Here is a 24634-nt window from a genome sequence, read left to right as displayed (position 1 = left end):
TAGAGCTCTGGTAGGATGGTAGACAAAAATTAGGGAGGAGATGTAGGGGGATGGAGTGCTGTGGAAGGCATTGTGGAAATTGGGGGTAGGTTTGTTGTTTTTAGCCTATTTAAATATTAAAAAGCCAAATGTGTCAGGGCTTGAGGTACTGGTAGAGTCTTTCAATGTGAAAGTGGGGGCTTTAGGACCCTCAGGAACTTTGATTCGTATGTCACTGCTACATCTGAACCATCAATAACCATGCTCCTGAAAATAGAACAATCTAGTCCTTCTTCGACAATGCCAGGTACAGTGAGGAGAGAAACCAAGGGTGTCCAGAGGGGGATGGGTGCAACATGGGCAGCAATGTGATAACTGTAATAATTATCTCTCCTCTGTTTTAGATATCATTTTTTTTTTACCAGTAAGTTGCCGCATCACATTGTAAAGCTGCCACCTTCTGTTAGTGAGCCACCAATGGACTCGGAAACTAGCAGCAACCACCACATTCCTCTAGGCTGCTGACTGTGAAAGAAGAAGGGGAGGGGAGGACAAAAAGAGAGGATGGGAGGTCCATGGGATCCCTCTCTGCAACAAGGTCAGTTAAAATTTTTATCTAGTGAATGTATATGTATAAGTGGCATGTGTTCAACATGTGTCCTGGTTTGTGACTGGTGTCTGTGGCATGATTCCTATAAGTGGTTTATACAGTGTGCAGCATATATTATACAGTGGCATGCATGTGGAATGTGTGCAACTTGTCAGTGGCTTCTGCACAGTATGTTTCTATGTGTCTAGCTTGTGTGCAGTCCATGCAACTGCCATAGGGCCGAGGGGAGGGAGGGCACAACACTGAACTCCTTCTCCCAAGAAAACACAGCATTTTCCTGCAGCCACCACTAGGTGTAGCTCAATGCAATGGATAATTTCATCTTCCAGTAAATCGTATAAATACCTATGTAGTGAGCTCCCCCTAGTGGTGGCTTCATAAAGCCAGGTTTGAAATAGAAGGAAATTAGATTTATCAATGTATTTATGTCAGTTGTCTGCTGTAAAGACATTAAGAAATAAGGTGCTCAGATTGAGAACCATACTTATACAATGCATATTCTATTTTTCTGACATAGAAGTCAGATAAACTAAGTGAGGTGAAGCTTTTTTATAACTTTTTTTTAAATTTTATTAAATAAAAACATATCCTTGACATAAATATGGTGCATTGAGCTTTGCATGGCCTGGGAATGTCTGCTGCATGCGTACTTAGATATTGGATGAGGCAGGGGGACTCATACAAAGTTTTGCTGTGGGGTTCAATGAGATCTGCGTATGCCCTTGGCAGCATGTATGTGTATGCATGAATTTTTATTTTCTTTGTTTCGCTGTCCCATCTATAGCATTGGCCCCCCGGCCCACCTCCTAAACAGTGGTTCTTGGCTGTCAATGTTCCCTCCTGGGTGGCACTCCCCAACCTCACCCTAGAGGAAGTGATATATAGAATTTACAATATCAAAATTCCAGTCGAAGGACACAAAGTGAGCAAAGTGGTACAATATATAGATGCTCTTCCTGGAAACAGTTAAACCAAACCGAAATCCTATTTGCTACAGAAAAGCTTTCTATTTGAAAGTAATGGAATTTTGTATGGGACACTGACATTGACAAATGCCTTTCTCTGTTTGTAGGTAATACTAATTGAATTCATACAAATTACTAGAGTCCAGCTATCAGCATTTATATCCCTGTTATCAGCTGAGGTACCAGGACCAGCTGCATAATTCTGGAACGCAGTTGGGTTCTATTGTTACCGCTTGACATCCCTGTCTCCATACCATACAGCAATGAGGAATGCAGGATTTGCCGTTGGATTATTCATACAAAAAAAAAAAAAAAATGTTCTTCTCTGACAATATTTCATTTCCTTGGTGGTTTAATATTTTATGCGCAAAGACATTACATAATTGGGGCCAGTATATAGATGTAACATAATTTTTATATGCGTTTATGTATCAATTTATTTTCCAGATTATAAAACACCAATTTAGAATTCAGGCCTCTGGATTAAGAGGATTAAACTAAATAATGGCCTTACTTATCTGGCGTCCTACATAAATTATGGATTATAGACAAAGCAAAAAAAAATCTAATAAAATTGGAAAGCCATGTGTGAAATGCAGTAGAATAGGTGATATGAGATGGTTGTGAACTTGTGCGGAACATAAGTCATAGAATATAATTTATCAATATAATTTAAAAGTTTAAAAAAATAATAATAATATAATCTTTATTTATCTTTTGTGTCATCATAGTCAGCAGCTTTTTACCATCAGAGTTGGTATGCACAAAGTCACACATTACTAGTTAAGAAGCTAGTCAACAATTCAGACAGTTAGTGAGGGTCCTGCTCTCAAGAGCTTGAATTTATGAGGAAACAAGGATAAAACAAAAGGTAACCGTGCTTGTTTTGTGTAAAGATCCAGCCATCTTCTCTACAGAAAAGGACAGTACACATACAGGGGCTTTCCGATTTGTACCAATATCCTTTGGAATAATCTTTTTATGAAGGTTGATGTAATTTTGTAATGCATTTCTTTTACCTTTATTGCTCCTATCTCACGTTCTGGACTGTGGTCACATGACTATGTCCATGCGGCTTTTTCTATTTCCTGTAATGCTATGTCCATGGGTGGGGCAGTGATAGGGGAGTGTCTATGTAACTAGCTGTATGGGAGGAGCTGTAAACTATTTTTGACAGTGTTAGGAGTGGTGCTGGATAGAGAGGAGCAAAAAAAATCATACTCACCTCATCCACTTCAGAGTGAAGAGGCTGCCGTGGCCATCTTAATTGAAGATCCTGCACAAAATCTGTACTTCATACGTCACCTCACACGAGATTTTGCGTGGGGGTCTTAAATTAAGATTTATTATTTATTTATTTTAAACAGATTAATTGCGGCATCTGAGGGGGTTCAATGATTGAGGGCGCCCAGTTCTTACAAAGAAATGCGCTTTATGACGAAGTAATTCATCATGAAGCAAATTATATATATATATATTTATTTAGTGGGGATTCGCTCTGGTAGGCAGGTTAGCGGAAGCAATGTAGAGACAATGGACCAGGTTTTAAATTAATCTTCAGTGTTTATTAAAACGCAAAGGCCTCATGCAAACCGCGGATCCGCAGAAAACGGAAGCCGCCCGTGTGCCTTCCGCAATTTGTGGAAAGGAACAGACGGCCTATTGTAGAAATGCCTATTCTTGTCCGCAAAATTGACAAGAATAGGACATGTTATATTTTTCTGGCGGGCCACAGAACGGAGCAACGGATGCAGACAGCACACGGAGTTCTGTCCGCATCTTTTGCAACCTCATTGAAGTGAATGGGTCCACACCCGAGCCGCAAAAAATGCGGTTTGGAAGTGGACCACAACAACGGCCGTGAGGCCATAACATAACAAAACAGTCAAACGTGGCCAGATGAAGTGTGGACAATGTGAAACGGCCGTCGCCATGTAACCTGCGATTGGATCCTGTTTTGTATCCCTCCCCTCTGCTGAAATAAAAAATACATTTTGCAACGTAAGGTGAGTGCCGCCATTTATCTTTATTCACTGGATAACAAAACAGTCCCTTTTCAGGCTTGGTGCTTGTTCACACACAGAAAAAACAAAATAACATTCACATGTTATCCTGGGTGTCAGTTCACACCTGGCTGAATGCTCAGCCTCAGCAAGTCCACTTGCAGGACACGCCCCATTCCGTTCCGCTTTGGTATTCAGACTGGCCCACTCACTTTTGGACTCCTCAATGACGTCTAGTTGCAGCATTAGCTGCAATTTGTCCGAGATGGCTTGCTGACAAGCCTCAGATACCCGGTATGGTTTCAACCGGATTTTGGCCTGAGACTCAGTGACAATGTCATGCTTAATTATAGAAGTGCGTTCAGGGAAGTCTGAGAACACTTTCGTGTTCCTGCTGACAAAATCCCTGGCCTCCTGAGTCTGTTTAGAGGAGAGGCTGTCAGCAATCTTCACTGTGTCAACTGCCTCACTTACCTCAGACTGAGGGGCCGGATCCTCTCCTCCTAGAAAACTCGGCCGTGGGCTATCTTCAGTACTGGTCTCCCTATCTTTCCAAGGTTTGAGAAAATTCATATGGTACACCTGCTCTGGCTTCTGCCTCCCTGGCTGGTGTACCTTGTAGTTTACTTATCCATCCTTTTTGAGTACCTCATAGGGTCCCTGCTACCTAGCTAGTAACTTACTGTCCACTGTCGGTACCAGAACCAAAACCCAATCTCCAGGGTTAAAGATCCAGATCCAAGCCTGACGATTATACACCCAACTTTGAGCTCGCTGAGCTGCCTCCATATGTTCCTTTACCAGCGGCAACACGGTTTCCATACGTTCCTGCATCTGGGTGATGTATTTAACAACACTTTTATATGATGTGGGTTGTTGCTCCAACGCCTCTTTGGCTATATCCAACAGACCACGTGGATGTCTGCCATAAAAAAGTTCTAAGGGTAAGAACCCAGTAGAGGCCTGGGGCACTTCTCGCACAGCAAACATAGGGCAGAAAAAGGTCCCAGTCATTCCCATTGTTAGAAACTACTCATTTTAACATGGTTTTTAATGTTTTATTAAACCTTTCTACTAGGCCGTTAGTTTGCGGGTGATAGACGGACGTCCGTATCTACTTGATGTTCAGCAACTTACAGAGTTCCAGCATGACCTTGGACATAAAAGGGGTCCCCTGGTCAGTCAGAACCTCATTAAGTAGCCCCACTCTGGAGAACATCTCCATTAACTCCTTTGCTATGAGTTTGGCCGATGTACAGTACAGACAAAAGGTTTGGACACACCTTCTCATTCTCAAGAGTTTTCTTTATTTCCATGACTATGAAAATTGTAGATTCACACTGAAGGCATCAAAACTATGAATTAACACATGTGGAATTATATACATAACAAAAAAGTGTGAAACAACTGAAAATATGTCATATTCTAGGTTCTTCAAAGTAGCCACCTTTTGCTTTGATTACTGCTTTGCACACTCTTGGCATTCTCTTGATGAGCTTCAAGAAGTAGTCACCTGAAATGGTTTTCACTTCACAGGTGTGCCCTGTCAGGTTTAATAAGTGGGATTTCTTGCCTTATAAATGGGGTTGGGACCATCAGTTGCATTGTGGAGAAGTCAGGTGGATACAGAGCTGATAGTCCTACTGAATAGACTGTTAGAATTTGTATTATGGCAAGAAAAAAACAGCTAAATAAAGAAAAACGAGTGGCCATCATTACTTTAAGAAATGAAGATCAGTCAGTCCGAAAAATTGGGAAAACTTTGAAAGTGTCCCCAAGTACAGTCACAAAAACCATCAAGCGCTACAAAGAAACTGTCTCACATGCGGACCGCCCCAGGAAAGGAAGACCAAGAGTCACCTCTGCTGCGGAGGATAAGTTCATCCGAGTCACCAGCCTCAGAAATCGCAGGTTAACAGCAGCTCAGATTAGAGACCAGGTCAATGCCACACAGAGTTCTAGCAGCAGACACATCTCTAGAACAACTGTTAAGAGGAGACTGTGTGAATCAGGCCTTCATGGTAGAATATCTGCTAGGAAACCACTGCTAAGGACAGGCAACAAGCAGAAGAAACTTGTTTGGGCTAAAGAACACAAGGAATGGACATTAGACCAGTGGAAATCTGTGCATTGGTCTGATGAGTCCAAATTTGAGATCTTAGGTTCCAACCACCGTGTCTTTGTGCGACGCAGAAAAGGTGAACGGATGGACTCTACATGCCTGGTTCCCACTGTGAAGCATGGAGGAGGAGGTGTGATGGTGTGGGGGTGCTTTGCTGGTGACACTGTTGGGAATTTATTCAAAATTGAAGGCATACTGAACCAGCATGGCTACCACAGCATCTTGCAGCGGCATGCTATTCTATTCGGTTTGCGTTTAGTTGGACCATCATCTTTTTTTTTTTTCAATAGGACAATGACCCCAAACACACCTCCAGGCTGTGTAAGGGCTATTTGACCAGGAAGGAGAGTGATGGGGTGCTGCGCCAGATGACCTGGCCTCCACAGTCACCGGACCTGAACCCAATCGAGATGGTTTGGGGTGAGCTGGACCGCAGAGTGAAGGAAAAAGGGCCAACAAGTGCTAAGCATCTCTGGGAACTCCTTCAAGACTGTTGGAAGACCATTTCAGGTGACTACCTCTTGAAGCTCATCTAGAGAATGCCAGGAGTGTGCAAAGCAGTAATCAAAGCAAAAGGTGGCTACTTTGAAGAACCTAGAATATGACATATTTTCAATTGTTTCACACTTTTTTTTTATGTATATAATTCCACATGTGTTAATTCATAGTTTTGATGCCTTCAGTGTGAAACTACAATTTTCATAGTCATGAAAATAAAGAAAACTCTTTGAATGAGAAGGTGTGTCCAAACTTTTGGTCTGTACTATATATATATATATATATATATATATATATATACAGCATGTTTAACATGACAGCATGACAGGTTCTCTTTATTGTCACCATGTAGCACTGTGCATCTGCATGGTTCTAAGAGGTGCTGTATGACAGTATTCACATACATTGCATGAATGCATTTATAGGTGCTCTAAATGACACTACATATTAGCACTGCATACACCGTTGGATCTGGGCATTGTGTGGCAGTCTATTCGAGGTAATGTATGGAACAATTATTCTGGTTTGTGTGGCACTGCCTGTTTGACACCATTTATTTATAATGTGACTTCCATTTCGAGTACAGCCCCATGTTGCATAAATGCTGCAGATTTTCTGAAGCAGAAATGCATGCAAATAATCCCAAGATTTCAGTACAAGCAAAGCGGATGAGATTTCATAAATCACATCCACATATTGTGGAGAAAAAAAAAACTGCAGCATAAACCAAAACCAACTTGCCCTGCAGGATTTCAGTCCACAGAATATCAATTTATACTGTGGATTTTACCTGCAGATTTGTAATGCAAATGTTTTAAGTAGCGGAAGACCCTCTGCTATTTTTTCTGCAATGTGGCACAAAACAAGCCTATTTTAGGTTGGTTTTGCTAAAGTGGATTTCAGAGAAACCTATTGCTGAATTTCTATGACAGAAATTTTGCACTGGACTATTTGTTGAAATATAAGCAGGATGCTGAAGCTTCCTTCTGGATTCCTAGGATACATTGGGCAGAGCTGCAGGAGCTTTTGCAAGACTGTTAATCAAATACAATGCAAAATTAAAGCTTATACCATGTAATGTAACATAAAACTTTTCATTTATAATCTTTTCTATTATTTAAGTATAACGTATGTATGGAGAGGTTAGAGAAAAGCCTTGGCAGATATTTGGCCAACTGTGCTTTAATCTAGTGAAAACAACTAAAATAGTAATTTTAGTTAAAAATAGTCAACACATTTTTCATAACTCAATAGTACAGAAAAAAATAAGAAACTTTATAATATATCTTATCAAAGAAAACTCCCAACTCCTCCTAAGCTAACATTTTCTGCTAAATCCATCCTGAGAGACAAGTCAGACAGCAAGCTCACTGAAAGTTCAGATGACATTCAGCCCTTAGAGGTCTATGGAGAAGTAAGGGGGAAGGGTAGGGGGGTGATGCAAAAGGATACATGCATATGCTACCCATAGAAGTCTATGGAGAATAGAGGAGGGATGGAGGAACTGCAGAGAGAAACAGATACATGATGCCCATTAAAGTTTATGGAGAAGTGAAGGAGAAAGTGCAGAAAGAGATGCACACACATGCTGTCAATAGAAGTCTATGAATAATGGAAAGGGATGAAGGAGGGGGAGGTGCAGAAAGAGACACACATAAGCTAGCCATACAAGTCTGAGGAGAAAGGAGGAGGGATAGAGGAAGTGCAGAGAGAAACAGACACATGATCCTCATAAAAGTCTATGAAGGAGGGAAGGTGAAGGTGGGGGGAGGAGGAGCAGAAAGAGACACACACATGTAGTTCATAGAAGTCTATGAAGAAAGGAGGAGGGAAAGAGAAGGAAGGAGATGCCTTAAGATAGCCAGGCACACAAATACTGCCCATAGAAGTCTATGGAAAGAGGAGTACTGAGCTACTAGAGGGAGAAATAGACATTTTCTCTGATAAGATTTATTACAAAGTTTCTTCAATTCACATGCATTATTCATTTATTCAAAGTTTGCTGAAAGGTTAGCGACCTTTTAACATTCACACATACGTCTGATGGTAGCAATGAAATTATCTCATTCTGCATATATTCATGGTGGAGTTTGAATAAGAGTTTAATAACAAGCAATGTTCTGCTGCAACATGCATTAAAATTAAATACTACAGTCTATTTATGATCCTCATCAAAATCATTTCATTAACTGGATTTCATTTGACATATCTACAAATAAGATGGATAAGAAAAGATTTTTTTTTTCTTTTCATTTGGTTTTGTGTTGTTCCTTAGAAGTATATATGTATAAAACCAATACTATAACATAAACACCTGTCATTATTATTGTTAATAGCAAATTCTAAAGCCTTGGAAGCATTAATAGATCAACATTTCATTTGCTAAGCAGCAGGTGTTTTGAGTTCAGTGAACATTATCTATTCATGTTTTCTAATTAACTTCTTTTTGACGCTGCTTGAAAATCTGCAAACTAATTACAGTAATTAAATAATCAAGATTTTTCGAGGTGAATTCAAGCCAAAACTATCAGCTGCATTAAAGTCATTAGGACATCTGAATATTTTTTTTTTCTATCCCTCTAATAAAGTTTATGTCAGTTTAAAGAGAATGGAGAAAAGTTACAAGGCACCATAATTTTACAAGTCATAGTGATGCCAATTGTGACAAATACTACAAATCTGGCTTTGTTACGATAAAAACTTTAAGAAATTATAAAATCAAAAACGCAGCAACCAATGACGCCGTGCACACCTGCTGTCAGCAGGAATCCAGGCCGGGATACCACGGACCGCTCACATCTGTGTTCTACGGCCGTGTGCATTCGGCCAAACACTGACTATATGAATAAGGGCTCATGCACACAAAGTATTTTCTTTCCGTGTCCGTTCCGTTTTTTTGTTTTTTTTCGAGGACCGTATGCAGAACCATTCATTTCAGTGGGTACGCAAAAAAAACTGAAGTTACTCCGTGCGCGTTCCTTTTCCATAGGTTCGTATTTCCGTTCCGCAAAAAAATAGAACATGCCCTATAATTGTCCGCATTATGGGCCAGGATAGTAGTGTTTTCTTAGGGGCCGGCTGTTCTGTTCAGCAAAATACAGAATGCACATGGACGTCATCCGTATTTTTTTGCAGATCTGTTTTTTGCGGACCGCAAAATACACATGTCGTGTGCATGAGCCCTAAGGATATGTGGCAATTCGTGTGTTAACATTTTAGGCGCGTAGGCCTTTGTCAGACACAGTGCCGCAGTCTGTAACAAGAATAAAGAGGGTGTTGACACCAAGTAGAGTGGTGCATATAGCACCTAAGGAAAAGGGTCTCACCATTGTCAGTGAGTGTCAGAAAACCTGGGAAGCTGTCTGAGCCCTATTTCTCCTGTGTGAACTGCAAAAAAATAGAACATGCCCTATTATTGTCCGCATTATGGGCCAGGATAGTACTGTTTTCTTAAGGGCCGGCTGTTCCGTTCCGCAAAATACAGAATGCACATGGACGTCATCCGTATTTTTTGTGGACCGCAAAATACATATGTCATGTGCATGAGCCCTAATGCCTTACAGTTACAAAAAGTAACTAACTAAGAAATGGTGGGACCAACCTCAAAACCAGTTGTAATATATTTTTGGGAATTGCTAATTGTGATGATGCTTTTGGATCCTGCTTTTTATTAGAAAATGGGATTTAAATAGTAAATATATTTAGCAATTTTATCATATACTCTAAAGTAAATACCCAGCATTTTTTTTAATCCCCAGAAGAGGAAGCAATTCTACTGCCATCGGCCATACTTTAAGACTTCTATCACTATATAGCACCTATTTTCCACCATGCCCTAAGCAAGCGTTGTGCCAACTCTGTAATATATTTGACTTCGCGACACCAAGCTCTTCAAAACAGCGAAACAGAGATGTCCAACCGAAGAAAAACCGATTGAGCTTCACAATAATTTTGGGAATAATGTTCTAGCACTCACTTGCCATTTGCAGCTTACGCTTTTGTGACAACACAGCAGAGAGATATGGCGGCTTAATGGGAAGAAAGAAAACATGACAGAATAAAGACAGAATTTCACTGTTCTGAGAAACTAAAAGCCTGAATGTTCAAAACATGAGGAGAACACTGTGGTTTAAAAAAAAAGCATCCAAATTTATCCTATTAACTCAATCCTGACAGCAGAAAAGGAGATGCTGGGCGCCGGCAGGGGATGGAAAGAACTGGCCCAAGCTGTACTTTATTTCTTTCCAGGCATATTATCAACATGATCGGAAATGAAACAATACAATTTTTGTAGACACTACCAAAACTCATGCTTACTCATTATCTCCAAGGAAGAATTAGCCTGCTGTACCCTTTCACTTGCAAAACAAAAAACATCTGCTTTGGAAGATCTTATAATTCTTGAAGTCAGGATCTGTGGTTAAAGCTATAATTGAATGTTGTAGACAAACAGATTGATCTGTGTATAGTTTCTGCTTCACAAACAAACACAAATCCTGGCATCCAATTGACCAGATCTGTGTCTACATGACCCATGAACATAACCAAGCCCCTGTAAATCTCTGAGATGTTGTTTCACTCCTTACATCCTTGTAATAATACTTAGAATATGGATGCAAATCAGCATTCTTTCCAAAAAAGCAGCAGTTGGTAGCTATCCCGTAAGTAGGGTTGAGCGAACCCAAACTATAAAGTTCGGGTTCGTAACGAACTTTAGGATTTGTGGACCCCGAACCCGAACTTTTCAGTAAAAGTTTGGGTTCAGTGTTCGGCAAGTTAATAGCGCTTTTTGAAAGGCTGCAGATGGCATGGCTGTGATTGGCCAGTGCAGCATGTGACCCAGCCTCTATATAAGCTAGAGTCACGTAGAGCTGCACGTCACTCTGCTGTGCTTAGTGTAGGGATAGGATGCTGCTGCTGTGAGGAAGATAATAGGAAAGAATCTGTAATCAGAACTGCTATTTAACTCAGCGATCTACATAGATTTAGTTTTGTGGGTGCAGGGCACAATCTTTTTACCCTGCACTGAGCCCAGTGACACAGAAAAATAACTTTTATCCGTCAGTTGGTTAGGTGGGCGTCGACGGCCATTTTATGCAAGTTCAGTGCACCAGCACTGCATATGTGCTTTTGTGACAGTCAAATACAAGCTTGAAATACTGCAATAATATTCTGGGTTTAAAAAAAACACCCATTTTTTGCAATCCCCTACATTTGGGGCCTATGGTGCATTTATTAGTGTGAAATACAAGCTTGAAAAACTGCAATAATATTCTGAGTTTAAAAAAACAGCAATTTTTGACAATACCCTATATCTGGTGCCTTTGCCGCATTTGTTAGTATGAAATACAAGCTTAAAATACTGCAATATTATTCAGGGTTTTAAAAAACACCCATTTTTGGCAATACCCTACATTTGGGGCCTATGGTGCATTTATTAGTGTGAAATACAAGCTTGAAAAACTGCAATAATATTCTGGGTTTAAAAAAACTGCAATTTTTGGCAATACCCTACATCTGGTGCCTTTGCAGCATTTGTCAGTGTGAAATACAAGCTTGAAATACTGCCATAATATTCTGGGTTTAAAAAAAAACACACATTTTTGGCAGTACCCTACATCAGGGGCCTATGCTGCATCTCTCAGTGTGAAATACACACGCTAGATACTAGTGTTATATACACCCATTTTGGGCAAAATACAAAATTTGAGAAGAATGAGAAGAGCGTCAAATAAGGGACGTGGCCCCGGTCGTGGTGCTGCTGGTGGAGCTCCTGTTGCAGGGAGAGGACATGGTCGATCTGTGCCAGCTACATGCACAAGTGAAACACCTTCCTCAGGTGCGATTAGGCGACAGAACCTTCAGCGTTATTTGGTCGGGCCTAATGCGGCTCTACGAATGGTAAGGCCAGAACAAGTACAGGCGATAGCAGATTGGGTGGCTGACAGTGCCTCCAGTTCCTTTACATTGTCTCCCACCCAGTCTTCTGAAAGATCAGAGTTGGCACTTGCAGCCGATGTCCATCAGCCTTTCACATCACCCCCTTGCAAATTAGCCAAGCAGTCTGAGCCCCAAGTCATGCAGCAGTCTCTTCTGATTTTTGATGACTCTGCTAGCAGGGTTTCCCAGGGCCATCCACATAGCCGTGCCCCAGAAGTGGAAGATATCGAGTGCACAGATGTCCAACCATTTGTGTTTCAGGATGAGTACATGGGAGGACCACAGCCACACGTCTCGGATGATGACGTAACACAGCTGCCAACTGCTGTGGCTTTCTGCAGTGTGCAGACCGACATGGAGGACAGGGGTGAAGACTGGGTTGAAAATGATGTGGAGGACGTCACTTGGAATCAAGGTCATGCGAGTGACCTGTGTAGTTCGGAGGAAGAAGCGGCGGTCGCAGAGAGCCACCAGCACAGCAGAAGAGGGAGCAGGGTGAAAAGAAGCAGAGTGGCCATCCCCTAGACAGTATGCCTGCTACTGCCCAACGCTGCAAGGGACCAAGCACACCAAAGCCAGCTCCAAGTAGCTCCCTGGCGTGGCAGTTTTTCAGACAATGTGCTGATGACAAGACACAAGTGGTTTGCACGCTGTGCATTCAGAGCCTGAAGCGAGGCATAAACGTTCTCAACCTGAGCACAACCTGCATGACCAGGCATGTAAGTGCAAAGCACGAGCTGCAGTGGAGTAGACACCTAAAAAAAACAAGAAAGGTCTCTGGCTCCTCCTGCTTCCTCTTATGCTGCAGTCTCGGCCTTTTATCCACCTCTGGAGTCACAGTGCCACCTGCCAGCCCGCAAACAGAGGATCTGCCAGCAACACCACCATCTGGGTCACATAGCATCTCCACAATGTCCCACGGAAACGTTCAGCTCTCCATCTCCCAAACACTAGAGCGGAAGAGTAAGTACCCCCCCTACCCACCCGCGATCCCTTGCCCTGAATGCCAACATTTCAAAATGACTGGCCTTTGAAATGCTGTCATTCCGTCTCGTGGAGACGTAGAGTTTTAAAAGCCTTATGGCGGTGGCTGTCCTACAGTACGTCGTGCCCAGCTGCCACTACTTTTCCAGGCATGCCATCCCTTCCCTGCACAACCAAATGGGGTACAAAAGCAGGTGTGCACTGGGCAATGCCATCTGTGGCAAGGTGCACCTCACTACGGATACGTGGACCAGTAAGCATGGTCACGGACGTTATATCTCCCTAACAGCACACTGGGTAAATGCAGTGGCGGCTGGGCCTGAGGCGGATAGCAGTTTGGTGCATGTCCTTCCACCACCGAGGATTGCAGGACGCTTCAGTTTGCCTCCTGTTGCTTCCTCCTCCTACTCCGCTTCCTCATCCTCTACCGCCTCCTCATTTGGTTAGCGTAACACTTTCACCACCAACTTCATCACTGCCAGGGGTAAACGACAGCAGGCAATTTTAAAACGTATCTGTTTGGGGGACAAACCCAACCCCGCGCAGGAGCTTTGGACGGGCATGGAACAACAGAGCGATGAGTGGTTGGAGCCAGTGAGCCTCAAGCCCGGCCTGGTGGTGTGCGATAATGGGAGAAATCTCGTAGCAGCTCTGGGACTAGCCGGTTTAACGCACATCCCTTGCCTAGCACATTTGCTGAATTTGGTGGTGCAGAGGTTCCTTAAAAATTACCCCGATATGTCAGAGCTGCTGCATAAAGTGCAGGCCATCTGTGCACGCTTTCGGCGTTCCCACCCTGCTGCTGCTCGCCTGTCAGCGCTGCAGCATAACTTCGGCCTTCCTGCTCACCGCCTCATATGCGATGTGCCCACAAGGTGGAAATCCATCTGGCACATGCTGGCCAGACTGTGTGAGCAGCAGCAGGCGATAATGGAGTTTCAGCTGCAGCACGCACGGGTAAGTCGCTCTGCGGAATAGCACCACTTCACCACCAATGACTGGGCCTCCATGCGAGACCTGTGTGCCTTGTTGCACTGTTTTGAGTACTCCACCAACATGGCCAGTGCCGATAACACCGTTCTCAGAGTTAATATCCCACTTCTATGCCTCCTTGAAAAAACGCTTCTAGCAATGATGGAAGAGGATGTGGCACAGGAGGAGGAGGAGGAGGAGGAAGAGAGATAATTTCAGAAGGTTTCCAGCAAGTCATTTACAAGTGGCTCCGAGGGTGGGTTCCTGAACCCACAAACACCAGGTACACAATTGTCCAGCCAGGGCACAGTTCTGGAGGATGACAAGGTGGAGGATGAGGAGGAGGAGATGGAGGAACAGTGTTCACAGCAGGGTGGCACCCAAACTAGCTCATGGCCATGGCTGGTGCGTGGCTGGGGGGATACAGTGGACACAGACGATACACCTCCCACAGAGGACAGCTTGTCGTTGTCTCTGCACAGCCTGGCACACATGATCAATTACATGCTGCAGTGTCTCCTCAACGACCGCAGAGTTGCCAACATTCTAACTTGTGCTGATTACTGGGTGGCCACGCTGCTGGATCCCCGTTACAAGGACAACGTACCGTCCTTAATTCCGTCACTGGAGTGTGATCGTAATATGCGTGAGTACAAGCGCACGTTGGTAGAAGCGCTGCTGGTGGCATTCCCACTTGACAGCGGGGGCACAGTGGAAGCACAAGGCGAAGGCAGAGGAGGAGAAAGAGGTCGCCAATGCAGCTGGGGCACCACCAGCACCTCAGAAGACAGGGTTAGCATGGCCGAAATGTGGAAAAGCTTTGTCAGCACGCCACAACAACCAGCACCTTCAGCTGATATGGACCATCTTAGCAGGAGGCAGCTTTTCAGCAACATGGTGGAGCAGTATGTGTGCACACGCCTACACGTACTGAATGACGGGTCTGCCCCCTTCAACTTCTGGGTCTCCAAATTGGGCACATGGCCTGAGCTTGCCCTTTATGCCTTGGAGGTGCTGGCCTGACCTGCAGCCAGTGAATTGTCTGAATGTTTGTTTAGCACAACTTGAGGGGGTTATCATGGGTTATATTTCCCAATGTTTTGGGGGTGTACCCTAATTTAAACAAAAAAAATGTAAATTAAAACCTCCTCCACCGCCGCTTCCACCTACACCGCCACATCCACTGCCTCCTCAACCTCCTACTCCAAATGGACCTCGTCCACCTAGATCAAGATTATATATTTTTTATTTTTACGTATTTTATGTTAATTTAAATCATTTCCCATCCACATTTGTTTGCAGAGCACTTGCCATGCTCTTAACCACATTTTGCTGCCATTTGCAGTCCCCTAGCCCTTCCCATGACTTTTTTAGGGCCATTTAAGTAGTCCAAAGTTCGGGTCCCCATTGACTTCATAGGGGTTCGGGTTCAAGTTCGGGTCCAGAACTCAAACTTATTTGTGAAGTTTGGCCGAACTCGTCAAACCCGAACATCCAGGTGTCCGCTCAACTCTACCTATAAGTCAAAGTTGATCCATTTTGCAGACCTTGAGACATGATCCCTATATGGTAGGTAAGATTCTACTTGGTGGCACCAGAGGCATACCTTTCTTTTCTTTTTTGTAAATGAAGGTAATTTACATACCTTCTTCCCAGTGGTACATTGTATGACCTATAAGACTCCTCAAGACGTCTAGGCACTCTCCACAAGGAAAAATAACATCTCCTCCCCCAATTTAGGCTACTTTCACACTAGCGTTCGGGTGTCCGCTCGTGAGCTCCGTTTGAAGGAGCTCACGAGCGGACCCGAACGCAGCCGTCCAGCCCTGATGCAGTCTGAATGGAGCGGATCCGCTCAGACTGCATCAGTCTGGCGGCGTTCAGCCTCCGCTCCGCTCGCCTCCGCACGGACAGGCGGACAGCTGAACGCTGCTTGCAGCGTTCGGGTGTCCGCCTGGCCGTGCGGAGGCGTGCGGATCCGTGCGGATCCGTCCAGACTTACAATGTAAGTCAATGGGGACGGATCCTTTTGAAGATGCCACAATGTGGCTCAATCTTCAAGCGGATCCGTCCCCCATTGACTTTACATTGAAAGTCTGGACGGATCCGTCCGAGGCTATTTTCACACTTAGCTTTTTTTTTGCCATTTTAATGCAGACGGATCCGTTCTGAACGGAGCCTCCGTCTGCATTATTATGAGCGGATCCGTTCAGAACGGATCCGCCCGAACGCTAGTGTGAAAGTAGCCTTAATGAGTTCTCCAGGAATATACAGTATATATTTTTTAAATACTTATTTGATAATAAATGTATTCACAAATACATTTCATTAGTTATAATGGCTTGTTATTACAGATGAGCGAATCGAAGCTGACAAAGTCGAATTCGTTATGAATTTTATTCTGAACAAATGCGAATTTCCTGGCACTTGGTGGTAACCAATTGCAATTTTTACATGGTGTCTAGCCAGTTACAATGGCTGCTAAAATGGCAGCTACAAGTGTGAGGACATGGGGTAAGGAACTCTGGAAAGGCGGGATGACCCATAATGCCATGCATGCAGCCAATCAGCAGCCAGCCCGGTGATGTCACAGCCCTATAAATACGGCGGCCATCTTAGAGGAGTCTATCATACTTTGTTCAGGGACAGAAGCCAGTACTCTCTGCTCTGCACTGATGAGGGGCAATCACCCAGAAACAGCTGTCTGCAGATGAGGTGCTGGCTTATTTAATATCGAAGTCATGTCTCAAGGCTTATTTTAAGAGCTGAACATTGTCTTATAGAAGAGCTGCCTTACATCTGGTGGCATTAGAGACAGAGCTTGTTAAGATCTCATTTGCATTCCTTTCCTCCCAGAATTCCAGAGGAGCATACAGTGCTACCCATAATTATTCATACCCCTGGCAAATTTTGACTTAAAGTTACTTTTATTCAACTAGCAAGTAATTATTGGACGGGAAATGACATAGGTGTCTCCCAAAAGATAATAAGACGATGTACAAGAGGCATTATTGTGAGAAAAAAAAACAAAAAACATTTCTCAGCTTTTATTTACATTTGAGCAAATAATACAAGATGTTCCGCGCTGTGGAAAATATCAGAGGACGTGGTCGGAAGCCAAAAGTGACACCTATGCTGGCCAGGAGGATAGTTAGAGAGGTGAAAAAGAATCCAAGGATCACCACCAAGGCCATCCTGGTGAATCTGGGCTCTGCTGGTGGTAATATCTCAAGGCAGACAATCCAACGGACACTGCACAATGCAGACCAAGGAGGACGCCACTTCTCCAGATAAGACACACAAAAGCTCACTTTGCCTTTGCAAAAGCTCATCTGGACAAAGAAGAAGACTTCTGGTCTTCCGTGTTATGGTCAGATAAAACAAAAATGGAATTGTTTGGTCACAATGATGTTTCCTTTATTTGGCGTAAAAAAGGAGAAGCCTTCAATCCAAAGAACACCATACCCACTGTCAAACATGGTGGTGGAAACCTAATGCTTTGGGGGTGTTTTTCAGCTAATGGACCAGGGAACCTAATCACAGTAAACGGCACCATGAAAAAAGAGCAATACATGAGGATTCTCAACGACAACATCAGACAGTCTGCAGAGAAACTTGGCCTTGGGCACCAGTGGACATTTCAGCATGTCAATGACCCAAAACACACAGCAAAAGTGGTGAAGAAATGGTTAGCAGACAACAACATTAAAGTTTTGGAGTGGCCCAGCCAGAGTCCAGACTTGAATCCAACTGAGAATCTGTGGAGGGAGCTAAAGATCAGGGTAATGGAAAGAAGACCCTCCAACCTGAAAGATTTGGAGCTCATTGCTAAAGATGAATGGGCAAAAATACCTGTGGAGACATGCAAAAAGCTGGTCTGCAATTATAGGAAGTGTTTGATTGCTGTAATAGCCAATAAATGCTTTTCTATTGATTAGTGAGAAGGGTATGAATAATTTTGGACTAGACACTTTTTGCTGAAATGTAAATAAAAGCTGAACAATGTTTTTTTTTTTTTCCACAATAATGCCTCTTGTACATCGTCTTATTATCTTTTGCGAGACACCTATGTCATTTCCCGTCAAAAAATTACTTGTTGGTTGAATAAAAGTAACTTTAAAGGGAACCTGTCATGTGGATATTTGATTATAATCTAATCATATACAATCATCAACTACTAAAAAGTACCTTAGATGTATTCAACAAACAAATACACCACTGGTCAAAAGACCAAAGAAAGTCCCTATAGGGGTCTACTAATTTGGAAAATAAAAGCCAAATACTTTATTTAGTTCATTTAAAAGGGGAGTTATTAAATACCCCACAAAAACCACACATTTAAAACTGTCAGGTGGCAATGCAAATTTGTGTAAGAACTTGCTTTTCTCTCATTTATTTGAGAAAATATATGTGCAGGTGGGTGGTTGGTGACAGTTAACCACACTTGGGTATGCCCTATTGCTTGGTGTCCTGGGACCTGGGCCCAAGCTCCGGACACCAATACGTTGGCTGTCTCTACACTGGTGCCACAGTTCACATTTGGTGTTATTTGTGTTAGAAGCATTTATTGCCATATTTCTAGAGAAAAAGAGAAAAATAGACTAAGTTAATATTTGCTGTTATTTGCCCTAAAAAGCATTTCTTGTCATATTTCACTACAATACGAGAAAAATAGACACAGTTCACATTTGGTGTTATTTGTGGTAAAAGCGTTTATTGCCATATTTCTAGAGAAGAAGAGAAAAATAGACTAAGTTCATATTTGCTGTTATTTGCCCTAAAAGCGTTTCTTGTCATATTTCACTACAATACGAAAAAATAGACACAGTTAATATTTGGTGTTATTTGCACTAAACGCATTTATTGTCATATTTCTAGAGAAAAATAGAAAAATACGCGCAGTTTACTTTTGCTGTTATTTACGTTGAAATTGTTTTGTGGCCAATTTCAAATCCTTTAGTTGCCTATCTCAGTAAAAAAAAAAATATATATTTGGCTCTTTTAGGGGTGTTTTAATTTGCTTTTAATTTATTCAGTTCAGCTGAAAGTATGTCAGAGAGAGAGGTGGCAGGTCCTGCACAGGGAAGTGTCAGGCCTCAGGCCCACATGTCAGCTAGCGGTCGTGTCTTAACCAGCAATTAAGCGGTTCTTGATTGGTTGACTGGATCTTCTACTTTGTCGCAAGTGACAGCAACACCAGTAGCCTAAGTCTAGAGTTGCTGTTGAGCAGCTTTCTTCACCTGCATAATGAATAAACTACTTACCAGCAGCAGCAGGTAGACCTGGAGCAGTACCTGAACCAGCAAGCAGTGGCATACTTTGACAGCACTCTGCCAGCCATCATAGAAGATCCGCTAGAGTACTGGGCAGCCAAACTGGATTTGTGGCCACAACTGGCCGAGTTTGCCCTGGAAAAGCTGTCCTGCCCAGCCAGTAGTGTGGCATCAGAGCGGGTATTTAGTGCGGCGGAGGCCATAGCTACCCCAAGAAGAACTTGCCTGTCCACCCAAAATGTGTAGAGACTTACTTTTGTCAAGATGAATCAGGCGTTGATCAGCCAGGATTTTCACCCACCAATGCCTGATGCATCAGATTAGATCATCCATCTCCACACTATGTCACTATGCCATTCTGTGGTATCATGCTGTGGTGCTGCTGTTGCTGCCATCTCCACATTGTCACCTTGCCACTTTTTGGCCTCCTGATGCTGCCATCTCCACACCATGTCACCGTGACACTTTGCGGCCTCCTGATGCTGCCATGTTCACACTTTGTCACCTTGCCACTCTGTGGTATCATGCTGCTGCTGCTGTTGCTGCCATCTCCACAATATGTCACCTTGCCACTTTGTGCCCTACTGATGCTGCCATTTCCACATTATGTCACCTTGCCACTCTGTGGTATCATGCTGCTGCTGTTGCTGCCATCTCCACACTATGTCACAGTGCCACTATGTGGCCTCCTGATGCTGCCATGTCCACACTATGTCACCTTGCCACTTTGTCGTATCATGCTGCTGCTGCTGTTGCTGCCATCTCTACACTATGTCATCTTGCCACTTTGTGGCCTCCTGATGCTGCCATGTCCACACCATGTCACCTTGCCACTCTGTGGTATCATGCTGCTGCTGCCATCTCCACACTATATCATTGTGCCACTTTGTGGCCTCTTGATGCTGCCATGTCCACAATATGTCACCTTGTCACTCTGTGGCCTCACGATGCAACCATGTCCACATTATAACACCATGTCACTCTGTGGTATCATGCTGCTGTTACTGCCATCTCCACACTATGTCACCTTGCCACTCTGTGGCCTCCTGATGCTTCCACCTCACCACTATGTCATAGGGCCATTCTGTTCTGAGTTCTCATGCTGTTACCACCCTCCCCACTCTATGACAGGGTCAATATTGTCCTTGTTTGGCCTACTTGAAATCACCATTCATTTGCCCTTTCTTCTGATCGGTCAGAAGGAAGGAAAAATGATATGCACAATGGATCCTGTCTATGTAGCAGCTGTAAGGCCTGGTCGTTCAGAATTGGCTTATGATTTGGTAGCCAAAAACAGGAGTGGGTACAAAAAAACTGAAGACCATGCAAATATTCCGTTCACGTGTCATCTCTCTAGATCCACTCCTGTTTTATTGGCATTACCAATACTCATGGATTACTGATCAAATGCTGACCGAGTGAAGGCATATGCTTCCCAGACAGGATCTGTTTTTTGTGGGTTATTGTTCTGATGGATCAGAAGAAGGGCAGAACAATCAGTGACTTCAACACAAACTTACTGCTGACACCCTCTCCACTCTGTCGGGGGGCTCTACTGGTATAAGATTTTAATAGGACAGGTTCTGTAGACATCTATGTGGAATCAGCTGACGAGGGTGTAAAAAGAGTGCGCTTCTTCTTGACACTAACATGGACCTGTAACCTATGAGTTAATACTTGAGTTATTTGGCCGGTTTTGGCCCCGTGACGCCCAAATAAGTGAAGTGTGTAGTGATTCTAATAGAAACGCCTGTCATCTTCATGTCATACTGACTGACAGTATTATTTCACTACCCCAGCACACTCCCTATGCGTGTTACTGCAAGGCACATTGTTCTACACCTATATAAAGGCTCTATGCAGCCTGGAAATAGCCATTTTTTTTGCGACTCGTCACAAATATATTCAGATCAAAGCAATTTTTTTTCTGAGAATGCGGCAAACTGTCCGAATCAAATTTTTGAGAAATTCGCTCATCTCTACTTGTTTTGTTTAGGAAGTAATTATTAGGAGAAATAAAATGGCTGCCGTCCTATCAGTACACACAAAACCTGCCCTAATCACACAGGAGGACAAGTTACTTCACCACAGTGAAGTATAGTGCTGCTTCATCCTTCTCTCCTCTCTACTTGTCAGGAATCATTATCCTAAATACAGGTGAATCTCTGTGGGAATGGAGATGTTGAGGGGACATGAGAGGAGGGTGAGGTGTGGATAATGAGCAGCAGCACTTGTATGCAGTCTGCATTACCACAGCCTGTCCTGTCTGTACTCTCTGTACTTTGTGTCTCCTCATGAACTAAACCAGGCACCAGCATTAAACCAGGCACCCCCTACTCTGAATAGGGGAGGGTGTCAGGACTCTAGTTCGGCCTAGTTGTCCCTGCTCTGACTCCATATATAGTTATGTCCATATATGGAGTCAGTGCTTGGGGACACCCAGTGTATTTAAATATAATTTAGCCTCTATTTCTGAAAAGTTTCTGGCGGGATTCCAAATCACAACCTTCTACATTACAGCCAAGAATCTTAACCACTACACTATAGAGCTGCATGGTCAGTTACTTTAAAAAAAAAAAAAAAAAAAAAAAATGAGACTTCTGCTGTATAGGAATACTTACTACTAGTAGTAAATATTCCTATACAGCAGAAATGTAATCTTTTTTTATTTATTTTTTGTAATTGTCCATGCAGCTCTATAGTATAATGGTTAGCATTCTTGGTTGTAATGTAGAAGGTTGTGAGTTTGAATTCCGCAAGAAACTTTTCAGAAATAGAGGCTAAATTAGATTTAAATACACTGACTCGAGCATCGCGATGCTCAAGCCGAACTGGTGTTCGGCCAATCATGATCGCCCAAGACTAGTCTTCAGGCGTTTTTAAAAGGCCTAATATTGACTTACAGTATAGGATAGGATATTTTAATTGGTAGCAAAAGAGGCTAAGTTTTTTGTTTTGTTTTTAAAGAATGCATTGCATGGCCTATACAACCCCCATGCCTATTATACACTCTCCATGAGGAAAAATAGGTAATAGTATCCATGAGATTTAGATTTTAGGCACATAAAGAAAGTTAAGCTCAAAGAAATCTACATGTATGTTGAAATATATGCTTGGTATACAAAAGTATGCTTCTCATGTACATCTATAGAGATCTATTAATTTAACTGATTTTGCTATTTTTTCTTTATACTAACACTAAAAGTAATACCTTATGTTGATTGGATAACAACAGAAATTACATAACTTCCTTAAAGGGGCTTTGATTGAAATTTCTAATATGCCATTTATCGGCATACAATGGAGCATACTACCATATAATGGCATATGAAATGTTAAAACGGCCCACTGTTTTCCTCAGCATGGACCAAAAACCTACCCATGGTTACCATCGGTGAAAAGAATGTGGTATCCACGGCGTTCAATATTGTGGCATGATATACCGACATTTTCACCTCCCTGGCTCTGACATTTAATGTGCAAATGCTTAGAGCACTCATTCTGCTGCCTGTTACGGACACTAATAAGGGTGAAGGCCGGGGGGGGGAGGTGAAGAATCATATGAACTTGAAAGCTGTCTGTTTACACATGGTACCCATGGGCTGCAAGTTTAATCAATGAGACATTTCAATGGTTTATAACACTTTAAAAATCATCGTATGGCCTTTCAGATATTTCAGCAGAAAACAGACAACCCACAACCCTATTTATATATGAAAATATACAAATTTAGTAAAGCAGATTGTTTGGCTATTATCAATTCTCATTTGGTTTTCCAATTGTCCCAGCAACATCAAGACTGTTGAAAAACTATGCCTTCTGTAGGAAGTATACATACATGGGCCATGCATACTTCTACTGGTTGAGCTAGCCTACTGGAGGTAGTGTATTGGCATTGACTACATTCTGGTATCAACATTTTTCTTCTGTGTGACTAAGAGACAATGAGTGACCCCTCTTGGAGCTGTAGACACGTTCTCAATCCAATTTGCAGCCATACTACATATATAAAGAAGTGGACTCTTCCACTGTGGGTTCATAGATTGTTGCTCCTGCTTTTATATTGTTTTATGGGCTACTTCATGTGACAGTAGACCTTTGCTCTATTATTTCTTGTTATAAAATAATGGAATTCTGGCTATGTAGAAACCTGACATTAAAATGCTGGAATGTGCTATACTGTGCTCTGCGTCGTATGGTGTATGAAGAAACAGTCAATTACCTGTGTATTCCAGATGGAACCCAGCTGCAGAAACACTGATGTCTGATTGAAAATTTAAGTAAAGATTGTTTGATGTGCTGTTTAGAAGATGAGGTATGGTGGTTCCTGGGAAGAAAAAAAAAATGCAGGAGCATATTAGCATATTGTGCGCAACTATGTTTTTACAATATTAATGGGTTCTCTTTCAATTTATGTAAAATATATGTCCTTTTTCTAGTTGTTATGAATAAAACCAGCTGTAGTCAGGCCCATCCTCTTTGTTATTAGGTGTAAGACCCTATGCTGGTCTCCTTAGGGAGGAAGAGTTGGGAATTAAACCAAATGTAACTTGGCACCAGCACTTTAATATTGCATACAATGAAGTGGGGAGCTGGAAAAATTTGTAAATGGGGTGTAATAAAAAAAACTAAAACATTTCCACCATTATTTTAGGGGTCTTCTTTTTATAGCATGCACTAAATAAGGCATTGTCTTTGTTCTGAGCATCTGTACAATTACAGCAATACCACATTTTGTATAGTTTTTTCTTTATAGAACTTTAAAAAAAAAAGGTTCAATATTTGCAGGGAGATCTGGAGTTATTACACATGCCATTTTGTGGGATTTTTTTTCTCCAGTTCTTTTGGGGAAATGGATCAATCACAAAAAACAGCCATTTGGCCATTTAGATTTTTTTTTTGTGTTACAATGTTTACCGTATGGGTTACATTCTTTTGTGTTTTCAATAATTTGGACATTTTTGGATGTGGTAATGCCAATTATGTTTATTTTTTATTGTCTATTTAATATGTCAATTGGGAAATAGGGCGATTTGAATTTGTAATTTTTTTTTAATGGTTTCTATTTTATTTTTTAGCCCTTATAGGGGACTTGAACATACAATCATTAGACTTTACACTATAGACAATAGAAAATTGGAAAATTGCCCTGTTCATATTAAGCCCTGCTATAGGCAGGGCTTAATATAAACTTCGCTAGAGTAGGCCTGGGAGCCTGTAGAAGACCCCAGGGCTGTAGTAGCAACACAATGGTTCTTGTGACCTCATTTCAGGAGGGCCAATCTCAG

General features: G+C 42.4%; 1 protein-coding gene across 1 annotated transcript in view; it reads right to left on the bottom strand.

Moving 5' to 3' along the window:
- CSMD3 (CUB and Sushi multiple domains 3) overlaps positions 1–24634 on the bottom strand; it is a 1090172-nt gene that overhangs the window by 280513 nt on the left and 785025 nt on the right. Inside the window, exon 35 of the mRNA XM_044293228.1 lies at positions 23569–23673. Coding sequence (XP_044149163.1) covers positions 23569–23673 — 105 coding nt within the window. The remainder of the gene's footprint in view (positions 1–23568; positions 23674–24634) is intronic.

This window comes from Bufo gargarizans, chromosome 5 (genome assembly GCF_014858855.1).
Source record: "Bufo gargarizans isolate SCDJY-AF-19 chromosome 5, ASM1485885v1, whole genome shotgun sequence".
Taxonomy (NCBI): Eukaryota; Metazoa; Chordata; class Amphibia; order Anura; family Bufonidae; genus Bufo; species Bufo gargarizans.
The sequence above is the reverse complement of the archived record's forward strand: the minus strand, read 5'-3'. Positions and strand labels throughout refer to the sequence as shown.